At 43.4% G+C, this 23,164-nt stretch overlaps 1 protein-coding gene across 1 annotated transcript in view; it reads right to left on the bottom strand.

Annotated features, from left to right (window-relative positions):
• The window catches only part of c15h8orf34 (chromosome 15 C8orf34 homolog), a 154,561-nt gene that overhangs the window by 11,067 nt on the left and 120,330 nt on the right, over nucleotides 1–23,164 (bottom strand). The window contains exon 12 of the mRNA XM_071105144.1: nucleotides 11,746–11,896. Within this exon, the coding sequence (XP_070961245.1) occupies nucleotides 11,746–11,896 (151 nt within the window). The remainder of the gene's footprint in view (nucleotides 1–11,745; nucleotides 11,897–23,164) is intronic.

Below are 23,164 nucleotides of genomic sequence, written 5' to 3'. Positions count from 1 at the left end.
ACATATTATGCCATTCGGGATGGAGCCTAACTCCTTAAGCATTCTCAGAGAAGCGTGTATTTGTGACATTTAATAAATGACACGTAGTGGAAGCATTACATGTACTTCATAAACCTTGACTTCAACCATTTATGAGCAAATAGAGACTTCTCCAAAACAAACAACATTTCATTTTTCCACGCTTCAAAAATGCGAAACACATGTTCACTCATCACAAATTACTAGCTACAGTCGATCCACATATTATTGCAAAATACTCCAAAACTACTATGATACTGTAGGTCAACTAATATTATACAAGAGCACTGAGCAGTGTTGGAGAGATGATTTAAGCTGGTTTGAAAGTTTAAGAAGTGTGTGTCTGTAAGTTTGTTTGAAAACTCATCTAAATTGTTTGTATTGTATAGTCCATCCGGCACCCTGTGTATTTCATTCCATGACGTGGATAACCATATAGCTGGATCTGTAGTTAATTAGTTGTAATTGTAACAGTCTCTTGAAACCAGAGAGAGATACTACACCATGGCAGTATGTTCACTTACTGAATGTGTGTGTACATCATACTGACATTGTGTTCTTTGCTGTTTTAAATTAAACTCAGATACTGTGTGTGTGTGTGTGTGTGTGTGTGTGTGTGTGTGTGTGTGTGTGTGTGTGTGTGTTTGCACCATACACTAACATTGAGTCCTGTGTTGTTTTAGCCCATATGCTGTTATAGACTGTGTTTGTAGACCTGCTGACATCTGATCCAATAGAGCGATATAATATAGGAGAACATGGTTGTATCCCAAATGGCACCCTATTCCCTATGTAGCCTGTACTTTTGACCAGGGCGCATAGGGCATATATAGGGAATAATATACCTGTGTGTAGAAATTAGAATATATGAGCAACTGAGATTATGGGAAACTTTATGGCTTAAAACCACACATTTTCGGTGGATTGGCAATCCCTGTAAAGTATCCTCCTTTTTAAACGAAGCCAACTCATTGCGGCTCTGCCACATAATTGGAAGGGGCAAAGAAATAGTCTATTAGCCACCCATTAAAAACCTGAAATGGCAAAATATGATTAGTGTACATCGAAAAATGTATCAGTTTGACTTAAAGTCAAATGGTTTGACAGCAACGTCGCATAAAATTCAAGTCAGTTGGGATCAGGCTCTTTGACGTCCCAATACCTTGGCATCTGGTCTATGAACTGGTTTATACAAATCAACTGACATGTCAATCCGTTCGTTTTAATTTAAGATATTATATAAAATACAAAGACAATGCTTAATAGATGGGGCATTGAACAGTCAGCCTTACACAGGCTCTGCCATGAGAATTGACCACAAGTTCTCAATGGGATTAAGGTCTGGGGAGTTTCCTGGCCATGGACCCAAAATATCGATGTTTTGTTCCCCGAGCCACTTAGTTTTTTCTCTTATGGCAAGATGCTCCATCATGCTGGAAAAGGCATGGTTCATCACCAAACTGTTCCTGGATGGTTGGGAGAAGTTGCTCTCAGAGGATGTGTTGGTGCCATTCTTTATTCATGGCTGTGTTCTTAGGCAAAATTGTGAGTGAGACCACTCCCTTGGCTGAGAAGGCCTCAGGATGCTTTACTGTTGGCATGACACAGGACTGATGGTAGCGCTCACCTTGTCTTCTCCAGACACGCTTTTTTCCAGATGCCCCAAACAATCGGAAAAGGGATTAATCAGAGAAAATGACTTTACCCCAGTCCTCAGCAGTCCAATCCCTGTACCTTTTGCAGAATATCAGTCTGTCCCTGATGTTTTTCCTGGAGAAGTGGCTTCTTTGCTGCCCTTCTTGACACCAGGCCATCCTCCAAAAGTCTTTGCCTCACTGTGCGTGCAGATGCACTCACACCTGCCTGCTGCCATTCCTGAGCAAGCTCTGTACTGGTGGTGCCCCGATCCCGCAGCTGAATCAACTTTAGGAGAAGTCCTGGCACTTGCTGGACTTTCCCCGAAGCCTTCTTCACAACAATTGAACCGCTCTCCTTAAAGTTCTTGATGATCCTATAAATGGTTGATTTAGGTGCAATCTTACTGGCAGCAATATCCTTGCCTGTGAAGCCCTTTTTGTGCAAAGCAATGATGACGGCACATGTTTCCTTGCAGGTAACCATGATTGACAGAGGAAGAACAATGATTCCAAGCACCACCCTCCATTTGAAGCTTCCAGTCTGTTATTCAAACTCAATCAGCATGACACAGTGATCTCCAGCCTTGTCCTCGTCAACACTCACACCTGTGTTAACGAGAGAATCACTGACATGATGTCAGCTGGTCCTTTTGTGGCAGGGCTGAAATGCAGTGGACATTTTTTTTGTGATTCAGTTCATTTGCATGGCAAAGAGGGACTTGGCAATTAATTACAATTCCTTTGATCACTCTTCATAACATTCTGGAGTATATGCAAATTGCCATCATACAAACTGAGGCAGCAGACTTTGAGAAAATGTTATTTGTGTCATTCTCAAAACTTTTGGCCATGACTGTACAGTAGATATTCCATTAAAAAAAATCTACCGTGTCCAGCTACAATAGTCATTTACAACACTAACAATGTCTACACTGTATTTCTGATCTATTTGATGTATTTTAATAGACAAAAAAATGTGCATTCTTTTCAAAAACAAGGACATTTCTAAGTGACCCCACACTTTTGAATGTTAGTGTACATTTGAAGGAAAACAGTGTATTTTACAATAGTTATCTTTTGTTTGTTTTTAATCCCATCCTTAAGCTACCCTCAACCCCTCCTATCTACAGTATCTCTAAAGACCATCCAGTTCTGAACACATATACATTTTACAGACACTGTGTATTTTACATGAGTTATCGTGTTGTTTTTAGTCCCGCCCTTTAGCTCCACTCAACCCCTCCCATCTATCTACGAACACCATTCAGTTTTGATTTCTATTTGCTATATATTTGTCAACTGTGCTGTGATGTTTCACAAATGTTCTGAACCTTTCTATTCTCATAGTTTCTACGGATTGTAAATTAAAGATAAATATTTTGATAAAAGTATTATATTATTGATCGATTGACTAAGAAGTGCTATTTGCAGAGTTAGCTCCAAGTAACTGCTGCAATTCTTCAGCCATACCTGAACATGTGACTAAAAACAAGCTACATATGGACAGTATCAAAACAAATGATCTAATGATTCTGTTTCTTTGCAGCAAAATCTGCATTCTTGTCATGCCCTGACCTTAGTTATCTTTGTTTTCTTTGTTATTTTGGTTAGGTCAGGGTGTGATGAGGGGTGTATGTGCTTTTTGTCTTGTCTAGGGGTTTTGTATATCTATGGGATTTTGGTATGTCTAGGTAAATGTAGGTCTATGGTGGCCTGAATTGGTTCCCAATCAGAGGCAGCTGTTTATCGTTGTCTCTGATTGGGGATCCTATTTAGGTTGCCATTTTCAATTTAGGTTTGGTGGGTTATTGTCTATGTGCTGTTTCCTGTCAGCATGCGTGTCTTTTCACGGCACGGTTGTTTAGTGTTCTTCGTGCAAATAAAGAAGAATGTATTCTTATCACACTGCGCCTTGGTCTCCTCATTATGACGAACGTGACAATTCTATTGGTTGCAAGAATTTTGTATAATAATTTAAGTAGATTTATTTTTTATTTTTTTTACCTGGCGTCGAGAGATTTACAGAGTTAGCAAAACGTCACACCAGAGTAAGACTACACAAAACACAGCCCTTATTTTAAGTGTTTCTAAAATCCCCTATGGGAAAAATTAATTGTGGAAAAACAATTTGAACCATTTCCCTCTTTGACTGCTAGTTTTTATGGGTATTATGACTCATACTGTGGTACTCTATAGTGTGTAAGCCAGTGACAAAAAAAACTAAATTTAATCAATTTTAAATTCAGGCTGTAATACAACAAAATATGGAAAAAATCAAGGGTGGGAAAACTTTCTGAAGGCCCATGTATATGAGTTCTTCATGCGTTGCCATACTTTCTGAAGGCACATGTACATGAGTTCTTCATGCGTTGCCATACTTTCTGAAGGCACATGTATATGAGTTCTTCATGCGTTGCCATACTTTCTGAAGGCCCATGTATATGAGTTCTTCATGCGTTGCCATACTTTCTGAAGGCACATGTATATGAGTTCTTCATGCGTTGCCATACTTTCTGAAGGCACATGTATATGAGTTCTTCATGCGTTGCCATACTTTCTGAAGGCCCATGTATATGAGTTCTTCATGCGTTGCCATACTTTCTGAAGGCACATGTACATGAGTTCTTCATGCGTTGCCATACTTTCTGAAGGCACATGTATATTAGTTCTTCATGCGTTGCCATACTTTCTGAAGGCCCATGTATATGAGTTCTTCATGCGTTGCCATACTTTCTGAAGGCACATGTACATGAGTTCTTCATGCGTTGCCATACTTTCTGAAGGCACATGTACATGGGTTCTTCATGCGTTGCCATACTTTCTGAAGGCCCATGTATATGAGTTCTTCATGCGTTGCCATACTTTCTGAAGGCACATGTACATGAGTTCTTCATGCGTTGCCATACTTTCTGAAGGCACATGTATATTAGTTCTTCATGCGTTGCCATACTTTCTGAAGGCCCATGTATATGAGTTCTTCATGCGTTGCCATACTTTCTGAAGGCACATGTACATGAGTTCTTCATGCGTTGCCATACTTTCTGAAGGCACATGTACATGGGTTCTTCATGCGTTGCCATACTTTCTGAAGGCCCATGTATATGAGTTCTTCATGCGTTGCCATACTTTCTGAAGGCACATGTATATGAGTTCTTCATGCGTTGCCATACTTTCTGAAGGCACATGTACATGGGTTCTTCATGCGTTGCCATACTTTCTGAAGGCACATGTACATGGGTTCTTCATGCGTTGCCATACTTTCTGAAGGCACATGTACATGGGTTCTTTATGCGTTGCCATACTTTCTGAAGGCCCATGTATATGAGTTCTTCATGCGTTGCCATACTTTCTGAAGGCACATGTATATGGGTTCTTCATGCGTTGCCATACTTTCTGAAGGCACATGTACATGGGTTCTTCATGCGTTGCCATACTTTCTGAAGGCACATGTACATGAGTTCTTCATGCGTTGCCATACTTTCTGAAGGCACATGTATATGAGTTCTTCATGCGTTGCCATACTTTCTGAAGGTCCATGTATATGAGTTCTTCATGCGTTGCCATACTTTCTGAAGGCACATGTATATGAGTTCTTCATGCGTTGCCATACTTTCTGAAGGCACATGTACATGGGTTCTTCATGCGTTGCCATACTTTCTGAAGGCCCATGTATATGAGTTCTTCATGCGTTGCCATACTTTCTGAAGGCACATGTATATGAGTTCTTCATGCGTTGCCATACTTTCTGAAGGCACATGTATATGAGTTCTTCATGCGTTGCCATACTTTCTGAAGGCACATGTACATGGGTTCTTCATGCGTTGCCATACTTTCTGAAGGCCCATGTATATGAGTTCTTCATGCGTTGCCATACTTTCTGAAGGCACATGTACATGAGTTCTTCATGCGTTGCCATACTTTCTGAAGGCCCATGTATATGAGTTCTTCATGCGTTGCCATACTTTCTGAAGGCACATGTACATGAGTTCTTCATGCGTTGCCATACTTTCTGAAGGCACATGTACATGGGTTCTTCATGCGTTGCCATACTTTCTGAAGGCCCATGTATATGAGTTCTTCATGCGTTGCCATACTTTCTGAAGGCACATGTATATGAGTTCTTCATGCGTTGCCATACTTTCTGAAGGCACATGTATATGAGTTCTTCATGCGTTGCCATACTTTCTGAAGGCACATGTACATGGGTTCTTCATGCGTTGCCATACTTTCTGAAGGCCCATGTATATGAGTTCTTCATGCGTTGCCATACTTTCTGAAGGCACATGTACATGAGTTCTTCATGCGTTGCCATACTTTCTGAAGGCACATGTACATGGGTTCTTCATGCGTTGCCATACTTTCTGAAGGCCCATGTATATGAGTTCTTCATGCGTTGCCATACTTTCTGAAGGCACATGTATATGAGTTCTTCATGCGTTGCCATACTTTCTGAAGGCACATGTATATGGGTTCTTCATGCGTTGCCATACTTTCTGAAGGCCCATGTATATGAGTTCTTCATGCGTTGCCATACTTTCTGAAGGCACATGTATATGAGTTCTTCATGCGTTGCCATACTTTCTGAAGGCACATGTATATGGGTTCTTCATGCGTTGCCATACTTTCTGAAGGCACATGTATATGAGTTCTTCATGCGTTGCCATACTTTCTGAAGGCACATGTACATGGGTTCTTTATGCGTTGCCATACTTTCTGAAGGCCCATGTATATGAGTTCTTCATGCGTTGCCATACTTTCTGAAGGCACATGTATATGGGTTCTTCATGCGTTGCCATACTTTCTGAAGGCACATGTACATGGGTTCTTCATGCGTTGCCATACTTTCTGAAGGCACATGTACATGAGTTCTTCATGCGTTGCCATACTTTCTGAAGGCACATGTATATGAGTTCTTCATGCGTTGCCATACTTTCTGAAGGCCCATGTATATGAGTTCTTCATGCGTTGCCATACTTTCTGAAGGCACATGTACATGAGTTCTTCATGCGTTGCCATACTTTCTGAAGGCACATGTACATGGGTTCTTCATGCGTTGCTATACTTTCTGAAGGCCCATGTATATGAGTTCTTCATGCGTTGCCATACTTTCTGAAGGCACATGTATATGAGTTCTTCATGCGTTGCCATACTTTCTGAAGGCACATGTATATGAGTTCTTCATGCGTTGCCATACTTTCTGAAGGCACATGTACATGGGTTCTTCATGCGTTGCCATACTTTCTGAAGGCCCATGTATATGAGTTCTTCATGCGTTGCCATACTTTCTGAAGGCACATGTACATGAGTTCTTCATGCGTTGCCATACTTTCTGAAGGCACATGTACATAGGTTCTTCATGCGTTGCCATACTTTCTGAAGGCCCATGTATATGAGTTCTTCATGCGTTGCCATACTTTCCGAAGGCACATGTACATGAGTTCTTCATGCGTTGCCATACTTTCTGAAGGCACATGTATATGGGTTCTTCATGCGTTGCCATACTTTCTGAAGGCACATGTACATGGGTTCTTCATGCGTTGCCATACTTTCTGAAGGCACATGTATATGAGTTCTTCATGCGTTGCCATACTTTCTGAAGGCACATGTATATGGGTTCTTCATGCGTTGCCATACTTTCTGAAGGCACATGTATATGAGTTCTTCATGCGTTGCCATACTTTCTGAAGGCACATGTATATGGGTTCTTCATGCGTTGCCATACTTTCTGAAGGCACATGTATATGGGTTCTTCATGCGTTGCCATACTTTCTGAAGGCACATGTATATGGGTTCTTCATGCGTTGCCATACTTTCTGAAGGCACATGTACATGGGTTCTTCATGCGTTGCCATACTTTCTGAAGGCACATGTATATGAGTTCTTCATGCGTTGCCATACTTTCTGAAGGCACATGTATATGGGTTCTTCATGCGTTGCCATACTTTCTGAAGGCACATGTATATGAGTTCTTCATGCGTTGCCATACTTTCTGAAGGCACATGTATATGGGTTCTTCATGCGTTGCCATACTTTCTGAAGGCACATGTATATGGGTTCTTCATGCGTTGCCATACTTTCTGAAGGCACATGTACATGGGTTCTTCATGCGTTGCCATACTTTCTGAAGGCCCATGTATATGGGTTCTTCATGCGTTGCCATACTTTCTGAAGGCACATGTATATGGGTTCTTCATGCGTTGCCATACTTTCTGAAGGCACATGTATATGGGTTCTTCATGCGTTGCCATACTTTCTGAAGGCACATGTACATGGGTTCTTCATGCGTTGCCATACTATTCCATCACAGTGTCAGATCTGGGTTAGTCACTTGAGAAAACAGGATACATCTACTGAAACACCAAATGTAGACCTTTAGGAAGCGACTTGAATATCCAACTGTACACAAGTGATAAATGAATACACGACTACTACTAATGTTGAGAAACTGTACATGAAGCTGCTTTCATAATGCCCTATTTCAGTCAGTGTTTATAAGCAGTGAAGAAAATGCAGCAGGTATGAGGGCGTGAAATGTCATACTCTCCCACACAGCACCCATTCTACCATGACCAAGATCGTTGGTGTTTGATTCAACTAAACAGGATATGTTGATAAATAATCAGTTCCCATAAAGCCAATATGATCATCAACTGATGTTATGATAAACAAAAGCATTCTTTCAGTCGGTTTGGAAAATCGTTGTTCCTGACCGTAAGTGATTTGGGTGTTGATGCAGTCATGCTGTTACTGTAAGTGTGACGAAGATAGTTCCCCTTCCACTCCTCCTCCTGTCCTCTCCAATTAAAACATGGCTCTCACATCCCGTTTATTAAACATCGAAGACTGCGTCCCAAATGGCACACTGTTCCCTGTTTCACCAGCGTCCTTGTCAAAAGTAGTGCACTATAAAGGGAAAAGGGTGCCATTTGGGACACAATCTAAAAATCAGGAATGTATTTATCTGTATCCAACTTGATTAACTCACTGTAGTTCAAGTACTGTGTTCACAGTCTGAGCTGATGCCTGGCCTCCAGACTAAAATAAGTGATGACAATTGTTTAAAAGACAATCAAGGTTGGAGGCATCAGGACTCAAATGCACTTAGCACAAGGCGGGTGGGAGGGAGGAGGCAGATATAATCTATTCTAAACTCTTTGATCAGAAAGAGAAGACATTTAGTGATAGAGTACAGGACCACAGCATTACAACACCCTTACAACTCTTAGATCACATGCAATGCTTTATTGACTCCGGCTTCCAACCTCTTCAAAATGGAAACTTTAAAGACAGGCACACTGGCGGGCACACACACACACACGTTAACGATTCAGTCATCTCTTTTCGTTTGGATAAAATCTGCATGTTGTCGGCCAGAATGAGATGTACTCCCTGAATAACATTAAACAACATGATTACAGATAAATGATGTCGAACGGATAGGAGAATTATCATGAACTGAATTGCATTACCCTAAAACTGATCCCAAATCTGTGTGTCCTCAAGACTACTCCATTGCTGCCTTTGTTTGGCATAACAAGGAGCGACAAGGAGTTGGCATGATAAGACATGCAGACTGGCAGTCAGACTAAGCCTAGACTGGTTCCAGGTCGGTAAACAGCATGTTTTATTAGCCATCTGCTCTGACTATTCACATTCCATATCATAGGACTAAAGCTAGTATTACGCACAGACTTCAATCATCAAAGAGATTAGGGTTGCAAAATTCTGGTGACTTTCCCAAAGTTCAGAAAAAAGTTTTCCAGAACTCCTCGTTGGAGGATTCCCGTAATCAGGAGAATTAAGCAATGAGGTAATTCACCAACTGGAATTCTCCAAGCGGTATTTATGAAAAACCTGGGGATCTTGGAAAAGTTACCGGAATTTTGAAACCCTAGTGAAGTTCTACTTGAGACAAGTCTAATAATCAAATGGGATCTTTTGGTGGGGAAAAAAGTAACCTATTACTTATATCCACAGGGATTACAAAAGAAAGTAGATAAACCTAATTGTATTTCAAAAACGGACTAGTAGAAGGGGAATGCACCATTACCACATAATTTGGGGTGAGAGAGGAGATAAAAGGAGAGGCGGTGGGTTGAAACATGGAACAGATTAGCAGCTAATAGAGGCATGAAAGACAGGGAATTAAGTTGTTCAACGTCTCCCTTCAATGGGGAGCCCTCTGATTCAATACAGCCTAACTTAAGTAAAACAACTAGAAATCAATGCCACCTGATGGCTTGAGGGTGTTTCATAAAGAACGAGTGCAAAGTGTGCCATGTTGTCAACACAACGACTTTAAGGACTTCTCTAGTGCCCCATACTGCCAGGCAGTGTACAAATCTCTATACACTCAGGGGGAAATCCTAACTTACACTTACATTTTCACTTCATCAGAAGTTTGGAAGATTAGCCCCAGAGGTAAATTGCTAAGATGCAGCATTTAGTTCAGTGGAGTAGGTAGAGAAGTTGCCCCTAACTGCTTATACAGGGTCAGATCTTTTTTTAATCCATTTAAGGGTTTAGGAGAGTATTGGGAGTTGAGTAATCAGATCTTAGATCTGTGGATAAGAGAAACCTCTACCTCAGTGCAATCAGTAGGAGTGTGTGGGAGAGAATAGTCTATCGCCGTGCAGATTAATTATTGAGACACTCAACAGTGATATTTTATTAGCTGCTCAAAGTGAATGTGTTGCCAACACAGGGCCTCCTCTTGTGTCCCAAAGTCAGCCAGTGTATTATTCTCCTGACGGGACTGTGAGGGAGAGAGATACAACAGGCTAACAATGAGCCAATACGTTATTGCATTATGAGATACACAGCAGTGGCATTTTCAAAAGCTCAAAGTGTGCATGTTGCCAACATAGGGCCTCCCCACTGTGTCTCCAAAGTGCCAGACAGGGTTCTGTTTTGCTAGTGAAAACCCTGTGTGAGGGAGACAGACCCATACATACAACAGGCAACCAATGAGCAGATGAGCTGAGGTCTGAGAAGACGCAGAAGATATTTACCAGCTGTGAGTGCCTCTGCGTGACATTAATAGTTACACTAAGTGTGGTCAAAATGCTTGACATAACCCTAGAATGTAGACACGTATGTGGTGTACATGCAGCAGAGGCTGCATCCCAAACTGCACTTTATTCCCTATATAGTGCACTACTTTGACCAGGGCCTGTAGTGCACTACAGTAATAAGGGAATATAGACTCTTATAAACCCGTTTGGGACACAGAAGAGATAACCACAGCTTAAAGGGGGAATGTGCAGGAACAAACAATTGGGTGACACATGTCTTAGGTTGACTGTGGATGGCGACTTCACTCTTTGGTCTACTTTCATCTGGTTAATAAATTAATACTCTACGTCGCAACCACCCGTAACGACCGTGACGAACGTCTCAGAGAGCCACCCAGACAGACGTCACGTCAACCATCGTTCAAAGAGAGGAGAGAGATCAAGCCTGATGGAAAGGCACAGTGACTGCTCCCATATTTTGGTCATGGTTCTAAGAACTTAAAATGTGTCAGGTCACAGCATGCGAAGTGTGTGCATGAGTGTGTGTGTGGTTTTATAAATTAAAATATGTCAGTTCATAGCAGTGTGTGTGTGTGTGTGTGTGTGTAAGCTATCAATTTCACAGAAGGTTTTAACGACTTACCAGAGCTGTATTTATTAAATTAATAAAAGATGCCGAGGGGTAAAAATAAATATATTTTTTTCCAGACACTTTTAATTGGCAGATCAGTTTTTAATTAGCCAATCAAATTGCACAAGCCCCAAATATGTTATTTGGCAGGAGCTAGGTTAATTCTGTCTCTCTCTCTCCCCATGTTCTCTTTCTGTCATATATGCAATGTTTAATGGAGCTCTGTCTGTCTGTCTGTCTGTCTGTCTGTGTGTCTGTCTGTGTGTCTGTCTGTGTGTCTGTCTGTGTGTCTGTCTGTGTGTCTGTCTGTGTGTCTGTGTGTCTGTGAGTGATTGTTTGATCTGGGTTACCCACAGTGTTTGTCACTGTAAAAAAAAAACACTCCCGTCACACAAAGAACCCCTGCCCCTCCACACACACCATACACACCCAGATAGATGCCTACCAGCGAGGTGTTTGCCCATGTTTTCTAGTTCTTTAGAGAAGAGGGAGTCACTTAGCAGCAGTCCCCCCGTCTGTCCCAACAGCTCCCTGGACGAGCTCCCTCCTCCTACTCCTTTGACCACCTTCACATCAGCCTCCCAGACTGCCTGACGCTGACACAGAGAAGAAAGAGAGAGTGGGAGAAAAAATAGAGAAAGTCACATTAGAAGAAAGAAAGACCCCCTCAATTACAACATCATTGAATAATCAAGGTTTTGCTCAAAAGCTCAAAATGGGGGCAGGCCCCAGCCATATCTGTTGTAACAAGAGGCAATTATTATATTTTATGGGCATTAGAAAAACTTTGGGTAACCACAGAGTGTAGATGAAAGTGGGTGGGTTGGAGGCTAGCCTCGGATGGTAGAACATCGACTGGTAGACTACTAGACTGTCAGTAGTGGTCGTTTGAGGGGATTTTTATAAATAACAATCAATAAATTCTGAAATGGAGTGCAAGGTTGTGTCACAAGTGCACCCTATTCCATTTTTAGTGCACTTCCCATAGGGCTTTGGTCAAAAGCAGTGCACTATGTAGGAAATAGAGTGCCATTTGGGATGCAGAATATGGCTCCTGCTAGCCAGGCTGTCTGAGAGCGCTGATCCATCTACAGTATAGGCAGTTAACAAACAATACATCTAACAAACCAAACTGTTTGGAAATAGTTTCATAAGCATATGGATACCATTTTTTAAAGTTTTTTTTTACAATATCAAAACTAGAAAAGTGTTTAAAAACTTTATGAACAGACATTCAGGGATCATGAATAAGCAAAGTAGACTACGGTTGCAACTGGCTGCTGGGGTAGCTGGGTTGCCATGTATTACTGCCATGCCGCCATACCTATTCCTGGCATCAGACATAATTTAGTATGACCGGGGTTGCCAGATTCTATAATTGGAGTACACATAATCCCCCCCCCCCCCCCTCTTTTATCCCAGTGATCACAGACTGGTCAGATGAGCTGTTAATCCAGTGGACCTTTGTGTGTCCAATGATAAGACGGCCATAGGGCTCTAGTTAAAAGTAGACGCATTAAATGGGTAATATGGTGCTATTTGGGACGTAGTTGTACTGAACCTTAACATGAGTTATAGTGACATCACTGCCAACTGTGACATCACTGGACACTCTTAGCGTCCACTGACAGGCTGGTTTCACATGATGGACTGTCCAGGCAGGGTAGTGTATGGATGGGTCCCAAATGGCACCATATTTCCTAATACTGCACTATTTTCAACCAGTGCACATAAGGCTCTGGTCAAAAGTAGTCCACTATATAGGGAAAAGGATGCCATTTGGGACACACGACGTCTAAAGGCACAGATCTGATGAGAGACATACAGCTTCTCTCCACTACGTTTATAGACCAACCCAGAGGGATAGCTAACCTTACACATGGGTTGCATCCCAAAAGGCACCCTATTCCCTATATAGTGCACTCCTTTTGACGAGTGGTCTATAGGGCTCCGGTAAAGAGTAGTGCACTACATAGGGAATAGGGTGCTATTTGGGACACATCCCTAGCCTAACACTGGTACTCATTGTAGGCCCCCTGATCTGAATGTGGATTGAGTGAGTGGTCTTAAAACATGTCCGCATAGAAAAGGAATGACGAAAAACAACAGGGTCTGTTGCCGGGCGCTGCCCAAGGATAAATGGCAAAACGTGATTTTGGGGGAGACTGGAGCTTTCCCCTAAATGGTACCCTATTCTCTAAAGCCCTTTGTGCACTTATTTTGATCAGAGCCCTATGGGCCCTGGTCATACGTAGTCCACTCTATAGGGAATAGGGTGCTATTTGGGAAAAATCCCTGAAGTTGGTCTTTCTGCCTATTAGCGACATGAAGAGCTCTGTGGCGGTAAGACCACAACCCATCAGTAATTATAACCCTCTAACCAGTCTGCCAGCAGGGTGAAACATTACATGACATGTTCCTCCCTCCCTCCCTCCCTCCCTCCCTCCCTCCCTCCAGCATGACATCATCTAGTCATGCTTTTCTGGGTATTCTCTCTGTGACATCTTTCGTGACATCTCCACACACAAACAGGTTCTGGGTAGAAGGCATCTCCCATAAAATACCACAATTTAAACAGAACTCGTTGTGGTCTGTTATGGGAGATCCTGCCATCATCTTTTATTTTTTGACTACATGACTTTACCCAGATGAGATGCCCATTCCATAGATCAAAGCATTTTAGTATCACAGTCACATCTAAATTCTCACTCTGGGTTGAAGTTCTTCATAGACACCAGACCTAGGATCAGTTATACACACACATAGACATACAGAACAGTATATTCAGTGTTTGTGGCCCTTATGAGACTCCAAATGAACTACAGCTATATGTCTGGAGACGTAATGAGCCAGCTAAACAATGCAGAGTGTTGTAGTCCACAGACCGACTGCTTAACTACTGACTGACTGGCTCACTGGCTGGCATGCTGGCTGACTTGCTGTCTAACTGACTTGTTGGCTGGTTGGCTGGCTGACTTGTCCTAAACATGTTCTTTATCTCCCATATAGCATGTTGCCTATTGAGACCCTCTAGACCTGACTGTAACAATTGAAACTGGACATTCACAGATGTAGCCTAAATGACACCCTATTCCCCAGCTACATAATACTCTTGCCTAGTGTGCTACTTTTGGTCAGAACCAAAGGTCAAATAAAGTTTAAGTCAGATGTTTACATACACCTTAGCCAAATATATTATAAACTCAGTTTTTCACAATCAGAGGCAGCTGTCTATCGTTACTTAGGTAGCTTTTTCCCACTGGGTTTTTGTGGGTAGTTGTTTTCTGTTTTTGTGTCTGCACCAGACAGAACTGTTTCGGTTATTCCCTTTGTTATTGTTGTATTAGTGTTCAGTGTCAATACAATAACATGAACACGTACCACGCTGCGCTTTGGTCCTCACCTTCTTCCACCAACAGCCGTTACACTCCCCTTCATCTACACTAAATGAAGTGGATTTAACAAGTGACATCAATTAGGGATCATAGCATTCACCTGGTCAGTCTATGTCATGGAAGGAGCCGGTGTTCTTAATGTTTTGTACAGTCAGTATATATAATATATAGGGAGTCGTGTCTGTTTAGTCCCCCTGATGAAAACAACATCCATTTACTCAACAAGTTATGCTTTGATTCTTGGCATACTTTGTCTGTTTACATTGTGATGTTATCTAGGGAGGTGAATTAATAGAAGGTTGTGTGTATATTGGAATCCTGTGTATCTTGCTTGGCTTTAGGACTCTACAGTACCATGTGGAAGGGCCCCTGTAGTCTTTAGGACTCTACAGTACCATGTGGAAGGGCCCCTGTAGTCTTTAGGACTCTACAGTACCATGTGGAAGGGCCCCTGTAGACTTTAGGACTGTACAGTACCATGTGGAAGGGCCCCTGTAGTCTTTAGGACTATACAGTACCATGTGGAAGGGCCCCTGTAGACTTTAGGACTCTACAGTACCATGTGGAAGGGCCCCTGTAGATTTTAGGACTGTACAGTACCATGTGGAAGGGCCCCTGTAGTCTTTAGGACTCTACAGTACCATGTGGAAGGGCCCCTGTAGTCTTTAGGACTCTACAGTACCATGTGGAAGGGCCCCTGTAGCCTTTAGGACTCTACAGTACCATGTGGAAGGGCCCCTGTAGTCTTTAGGACACTACAGTACCATGTGGAAGGGCTCCTGTAGTCTTTAGGACTGTACACTACCATGTGGAAGGGCCCCTGTAGCCTTTAGGACTCTACAGTACCATGTGGAAGGGCCCCTGTAGTCTTTAGGACTCTACAGTACCATGTGGAAGGGCCCCTGTAGTCTTTAGGACTCTACAGTACCATGTGGAAGGGCCCCTGTAGTCTTTAGGACTCTACACTACCATGTGGAAGGGCCCCTGTAGTCTTTAGGACTGTACAGTAACATGTGGAAGGGCCCCTGTAGTCTTTAGGACTCTACACTACCATGTGGAAGGGCCCCTGTAGTCTTTAGGACTCTACAGTACCATGTGGAAGGGCCCCTGTAGTCTTTAGGACTGTACAGCACCATGTGGAAGGGCCCCTGTAGTCTTTAGGACTCTACACTACCATGTGGAAGGGCCCCTGTAGACTTTAGGACTGTACAGTACCATGTGGAAGGGCCCCTGTAGTCTTTAGGACTGTACACTACCATGTGGAAGGGCCCCTGTAGTCTTTAGGACTCTACCCTACCATGTGGAAGGACCCCGGTAGTCTTTAGTCACTTCATGATATACGGTTGTGATTACCGTCATGATTACCTCTACTCCTAAGTGTACGTGTGTATTTGTGTGCCAGGTTGGATTCCCACATGGGCCAGTGAATATACTTTTGGTCCAAAAGAACCAAATGGTCTTGCAAATATTGCAGCGCATTGATCAAATTGGAAAGCTTACACTGGCTTTGATATCGCCTGGATGGAATTTCTTAGTTTATCTATCTGGCTGTACTGTGTGAACTTTGTCTGCCTATCGTGATGTGGACACAGCCTCTGCGTCCCAAATGGTAACCTATTCCCTATATAGTGCACTTCCTACAGGATTCTCGTCAAAAGTAGTGGGCTATATAGGGAATAGGAAACCATTTGGAATGCAGAGAGCATCTGCTTTTGGTGAAATAGATCACAGCTTTCCACTGCAGATGGTTGCACTTGGACCTAGTGTCAGAAAATCAGAAAAACCTGCCTTTTGGAATATCCTTCACTTCCAGACATTTAACAAATGGTCAAAGTAGTGCATGATAGAGGGAGTAGGACTCTGGTCATAAGTAGTTGACTATGGAGGGAGTAGGGCTCTGGTCATAAGTAGTTGACTATAGACGGAGTAGGACTCTGGTCATAAGTAGTTCACTATAGAGGGAGTAGGACTCTGGTCATAAGTAGTTCACTATAGAGGGAGTAGGACTCTGGTCATAAGTAGTTCACTATAGAGGGAGTAGGACTCTGGTCATAAGTAGTTCACTATAGAGGGAGTAGGACTCTGGTCATAAGTAGTTCACTATAGAGGGAGTAGGGCTCTGGTCATAAGTAGTTGACTATGGAGGGAGTAGGGCTCTGGTCATAAGTAGTTCATTATAGAGGGAGTAGGGCTCTGGTCATAAGTAGTTGACTATAGAGGGAGTAGGGCTCTGGTCATAAGTAGTTCATTATAGAGGGAGTAGGGCTCTGGTCATAAGTAGGTGACTATAGACGGAGTAGGACTCTGGTCATAAGTAGGTGACTATAGAGGGAGTAGGACTCTGGTCATAAGTAGTTCACTATAGAGGGAGTAGGACTCTGGTCATAAGTAGTTCACTATAGAGGGAGTAGGACTCTGGTCATAAGTAGTTGACTATGGAGGGAGTAGGACTCTGGTCATAAGTAGGTGACTATAGACGGAGTAGGACTCTGGTCATAAGTAGGTGACTATAGACGGAGTAGGACTCTGGTCATAAGTAGGTGACTATAGAGGGAGTAGGACTCTGGTCATAAGTAGTTCACTATAGAGGGAGTAGGACTCTGGTCATAAGTAGTTCACTATAGAGGGAGTAGGACTCTGGTCATAAGTAGTTGACTATGGAGGGAGTAGGACTCTGGTCATAAGTAGTTCACTATAGAGGGAGTAGGACTCTGGTCATAAGTAGTTCACTATAGAGGGAGTAGGGCTCTGGACATAAGTAGTTCACTATAGAGGGAGTAGGACTCTGGTCATAAGTAGTTCACTATAGAGGGAGTAGGACTCTGGTCATAAGTAGTTGACTATGGAGGGAGTAGGGCTCTGGTCATAAGTAGGTGACTATAGAGGGAGTAGGGCTCTGGACATAAGTAGGTGACTATAGAGGGAGTAGGGCTCTGGACATAAGTAGTTCATTATAGAGGGAGTAGGGCTCTGGTCATAAGTAGGTGACTATAGAGGGAGTAGGGCTCTGGACATAAGTAGTTGACTATAGAGGGAGTAGGGCTCTGGTCATAAGTAGGTGACTATAGAGGGAGTAGGGCTCTGGACATAAGTAGTTCATTATAGAGGGAGTAGGGCTCTGGTCATAAGTAGTTGACTATAGAGGGAGTAGGGCTCTGGACATAAGTAGTTGACTATAGAGGGAGTAGGGCTCTGGTCATAAGTAGTTCATTATAGAGGGAGTAGGGCTCTGGTCATAAGTAGTTGACTATGGAGGGAGTAGGACTCTGGTCATAAGTAGGTGACTATAGACGGAGTAGGACTCTGGTCATAAGTAGGTGACTATAGACGGAGTAGGACTCTGGTCATAAGTAGGTGACTATAGAGGGAGTAGGACTCTGGTCATAAGTAGTTCACTATAGAGGGAGTAGGACTCTGGTCATAAGTAGTTCACTATAGAGGGAGTAGGACTCTGGTCATAAGTAGTTGACTATGGAGGGAGTAGGACTCTGGTCATAAGTAGTTCACTATAGAGGGAGTAGGACTCTGGTCATAAGTAGTTCACTATAGAGGGAGTAGGGCTCTGGACATAAGTAGTTCACTATAGAGGGAGTAGGACTCTGGTCATAAGTAGTTCACTATAGAGGGAGTAGGACTCTGGTCATAAGTAGTTGACTATGGAGGGAGTAGGGCTCTGGTCATAAGTAGGTGACTATAGAGGGAGTAGGGCTCTGGTCATAAGTAGTTGACTATAGAGGGAGTAGGGCTCTGGACATAAGTAGTTCATTATAGAGGGAGTAGGGCTCTGGACATAAGTAGGTGACTATAGAGGGAGTAGGGCTCTGGACATAAGTAGTTCATTATAGAGGGAGTAGGGCTCTGGTCATAAGTAGGTGACTATAGAGGGAGTAGGGCTCTGGACATAAGTAGTTGACTATAGAGGGAGTAGGGCTCTGGTCATAAGTAGGTGACTATAGAGGGAGTAGGGCTCTGGACATAAGTAGTTCATTATAGAGGGAGTAGGGCTCTGGTCATAAGTAGTTGACTATAGAGGGAGTAGGGCTCTGGACATAAGTAGTTGACTATAGAGGGAGTAGGGCTCTGGTCATAAGTAGTTCATTATAGAGGGAGTAGTGCTCTGGTCATAAGTAGTTGACTATAGAGGGAGTAGGGCTCTGGACATAAGTAGTTCATTATAGAGGGAGTAGGGCTCTGGACATAAGTAGTTCACTATAGAGGGAGTAGGGCTCTGGACATAAGTAGTTGACTATAGAGGGAGTAGGGCTCTGGTCATAAGTAGTTCATTATAGAGGGAGTAGGGCTCTGGTCATAAGTAGTTGACTATAGAGGGAGTAGGGCTCTGGACATAAGTAGTTGACTATAGAGGGAGTAGGGCTCTGGACATAAGTAGTTGACTATAGAGGGAGTAGGGCTCTGGTCATAAGTAGTTCATTATAGAGGGAGTAGGGCTCTGGACATAAGTAGTTCACTATAGAGGGAGTAGGGCTCTGGTCATAAGTAGGTGACTATAGACGGAGTAGGACTCTGGTCATAAGTAGTTGACTATAGAGGGAGTAGGGCTCTGGTCATAAGTAGTTCACTATGGAGGGAGTAGGGCTCTGGTCATAAGTAGTTGACTATAGAGGGAGTAGGGCTCTGGTCATAAGTAGGTGACTATAGACGGAGTAGGACTCTGGTCATAAGTAGTGCACGATAGAGGGAGTAGGGCTCTGGTCATAAGTAGTTCACTATGGAGGGAGTAGGGCTCTGGACATAAGTAGTTCACTATAGAGGGAGTAGGGCTCTGGTCATAAGTAGTTGACTATAGAGGGAGTAGGGCTCTGGTCATAAGTAGTGCACGATAGAGGGAGTAGGGCTCTGGTCATAAGTAGTTCACTATGGAGGGAGTAGGGCTCTGGACATAAGTAGTTGACTATAGAGGGAGTAGGGCTCTGGTCATAAGTAGTTGACTATAGAGGGAGTAGGGCTCTGGTCATAAGTAGTGCACGATAGAGGGAGTAGGGCTCTGGTCATAAGTAGTTCACTATGGAGGGAGTAGGGCTCTGGACATAAGTAGTTCACTATAGAGGGAGTAGGGCTCTGGTCATAAGTAGTTGACTATAGAGGGAGTAGGGCTCTGGACATAAGTAGTTGACTATAGACGGAGTAGGACTCTGGTCATAAGTAGGTGACTATAGAGGGAGTAGGACTCTGGTCATAAGTAGGTGACTATAGAGGGAGTAGGGCTCTGGTCATAAGTAGTTGACTATAGAGGGAGTAGGGCTCTGGTCATAAGTAGTTGACTATAGAGGGAGTAGGGCTCTGGACATAATAGTTGACTATAGAGGGAGTAGGGCTCTGGTCATAAGTAGGTGACTATAGAGGGAGTAGGGCTCTGGTCATAAGTAGGTGACTATAGAGGGAGTAGGACTCTGGTCATAAGTAGGTGACTATAGAGGGAGTAGGGCTCTGGTCATAAGTAGGTGACTATAGAGGGAGTAGGGCTCTGGTCATAAGTAGTTGACTATAGAGGGAGTAGGGCTCTGGACATAAGTAGGTGACTATAGAGGGAGTAGGGCTCTGGTCATAAGTAGTTGACTATAGAGGGAGTAGGGCTCTGGTCATAAGTAGGTCACTATAGAGGGAGTAGGGCTCTGGACATAAGTAGTTCATTATAGAGGGAGTAGGGCTCTGGTCATAAGTAGTTCACTATAGAGGGAGTAGGACTCTGGTCATAAGTAGTTCACTATAGAGGGAGTAGGGCTCTGGACATAAGTAGTTCACTATAGAGGGAGTAGGACTCTGGTCATAAGTAGTTCACTATAGAGGGAGTAGGACTCTGGTCATAAGTAGTTGACTATAGAGGGAGTAGGGCTCTGGTCATAAGTAGTTGACTATAGAGGGAGTAGGGCTCTGGACATAATAGTTGACTATAGAGGGAGTAGGGCTCTGGACATAAGTAGGTGACTATAGAGGGAGTAGGGCTCTGGTCATAAGTAGTTGACTATAGAGGGAGTAGGGCTCTGGTCATAAGTAGGTGACTATAGAGGGAGTAGGGCTCTGGACATAAGTAGTTCACTATAGAGGGAGTAGGGCTCTGGTCATAAGTAGTTGACTATAGAGGGAGTAGGACTCTGGTCATAAGTAGTTCACTATAGAGGGAGTAGGACTCTGGTCATAAGTAGTTGACTATAGAGGGAGTAGGACTCTGGACATAAGTAGGTGACTATAGACGGAGTAGGACTCTGGTCATAAGTAGTGCACGATAGAGGGAGTAGGGCTCTGGTCATAAGTAGTTCACTATGGAGGGAGTAGGGCTCTGGACATAAGTAGTTCACTATAGAGGGAGTAGGGCTCTGGTCATAAGTAGTTGACTATAGAGGGAGTAGGGCTCTGGTCATAAGTAGTGCACGATAGAGGGAGTAGGGCTCTGGTCATAAGTAGTTCACTATGGAGGGAGTAGGGCTCTGGACATAAGTAGTTGACTATAGAGGGAGTAGGGCTCTGGTCATAAGTAGTTGACTATAGAGGGAGTAGGGCTCTGGTCATAAGTAGTGCACGATAGAGGGAGTAGGGCTCTGGTCATAAGTAGTTCACTATGGAGGGAGTAGGGCTCTGGACATAAGTAGTTCACTATAGAGGGAGTAGGGCTCTGGTCATAAGTAGTTGACTATAGAGGGAGTAGGGCTCTGGACATAAGTAGTTGACTATAGACGGAGTAGGACTCTGGTCATAAGTAGGTGACTATAGAGGGAGTAGGACTCTGGTCATAAGTAGGTGACTATAGAGGGAGTAGGGCTCTGGTCATAAGTAGTTGACTATAGAGGGAGTAGGGCTCTGGTCATAAGTAGTTGACTATAGAGGGAGTAGGGCTCTGGACATAATAGTTGACTATAGAGGGAGTAGGGCTCTGGTCATAAGTAGGTGACTATAGAGGGAGTAGGGCTCTGGTCATAAGTAGGTGACTATAGAGGGAGTAGGACTCTGGTCATAAGTAGGTGACTATAGAGGGAGTAGGGCTCTGGTCATAAGTAGGTGACTATAGAGGGAGTAGGGCTCTGGTCATAAGTAGTTGACTATAGAGGGAGTAGGGCTCTGGACATAAGTAGGTGACTATAGAGGGAGTAGGGCTCTGGTCATAAGTAGTTGACTATAGAGGGAGTAGGGCTCTGGTCATAAGTAGGTCACTATAGAGGGAGTAGGGCTCTGGACATAAGTAGTTCATTATAGAGGGAGTAGGGCTCTGGTCATAAGTAGTTCACTATAGAGGGAGTAGGACTCTGGTCATAAGTAGTTCACTATAGAGGGAGTAGGGCTCTGGACATAAGTAGTTCACTATAGAGGGAGTAGGACTCTGGTCATAAGTAGTTCACTATAGAGGGAGTAGGACTCTGGTCATAAGTAGTTGACTATAGAGGGAGTAGGGCTCTGGTCATAAGTAGTTGACTATAGAGGGAGTAGGGCTCTGGACATAATAGTTGACTATAGAGGGAGTAGGGCTCTGGACATAAGTAGGTGACTATAGAGGGAGTAGGGCTCTGGTCATAAGTAGTTGACTATAGAGGGAGTAGGGCTCTGGTCATAAGTAGGTGACTATAGAGGGAGTAGGGCTCTGGACATAAGTAGTTCACTATAGAGGGAGTAGGGCTCTGGTCATAAGTAGTTGACTATAGAGGGAGTAGGACTCTGGTCATAAGTAGTTCACTATAGAGGGAGTAGGACTCTGGTCATAAGTAGTTGACTATAGAGGGAGTAGGGCTCTGGACATAAGTAGTTCACTATAGAGGGAGTAGGGCTCTGGACATAATTAGTTCACTATAGAGGGAGTAGGGCTCTGGACATAAGTAGTTCACTATAGAGGGAGTAGGGCTCTGGACATAAGTAGTTCATTATAGAGGGAGTAGGGCTCTGGTCATAAGTAGTTCACTATGGAGGGAGTAGGGCTCTGGACATAAGTAGTTCACTATAGAGGGAGTAGGGCTCTGGTCATAAGTAGTTCACTATAGAGGGAGTAGGGCTCTGGACATAAGTAGTTCACTATAGAGGGAGTAGGGCTCTGGTCATAAGTAGTTCACTATGGAGGGAGTAGGGCTCTGGACATAAGTAGTTCACTATAGAGGGAGTAGGGCTCTGGACATAAGTAGTTCATTATAGAGGGAGTAGGGCTCTGGTCATAAGTAGTTCACTATGGAGGGAGTAGGGCTCTGGACATAATTAGTTCACTATAGAGGGAGTAGGGCTCTGGACATAAGTAGTTCACTATAGAGGGAGTAGGGCTCTGGACATAAGTAGTTCATTATAGAGGGAGTAGGGCTCTGGTCATAAGTAGTTCACTATGGAGGGAGTAGGGCTCTGGACATAAGTAGTTCACTATAGAGGGAGTAGGGCTCTGGACATAAGTAGTTCACTATAGAGGGAGTAGGGCTCTGGTCATAAGTAGTTCACTATAGAGGGAGTAGGGCTCTGGTCATAAGTAGTTCACTATAGAGG

Source organism: Oncorhynchus clarkii, chromosome 15, assembly GCF_045791955.1.
Source record: "Oncorhynchus clarkii lewisi isolate Uvic-CL-2024 chromosome 15, UVic_Ocla_1.0, whole genome shotgun sequence".
NCBI classification, from domain to species: Eukaryota; Metazoa; Chordata; class Actinopteri; order Salmoniformes; family Salmonidae; genus Oncorhynchus; species Oncorhynchus clarkii.
The sequence above is the reverse complement of the archived record's forward strand: the minus strand, read 5'-3'. Positions and strand labels throughout refer to the sequence as shown.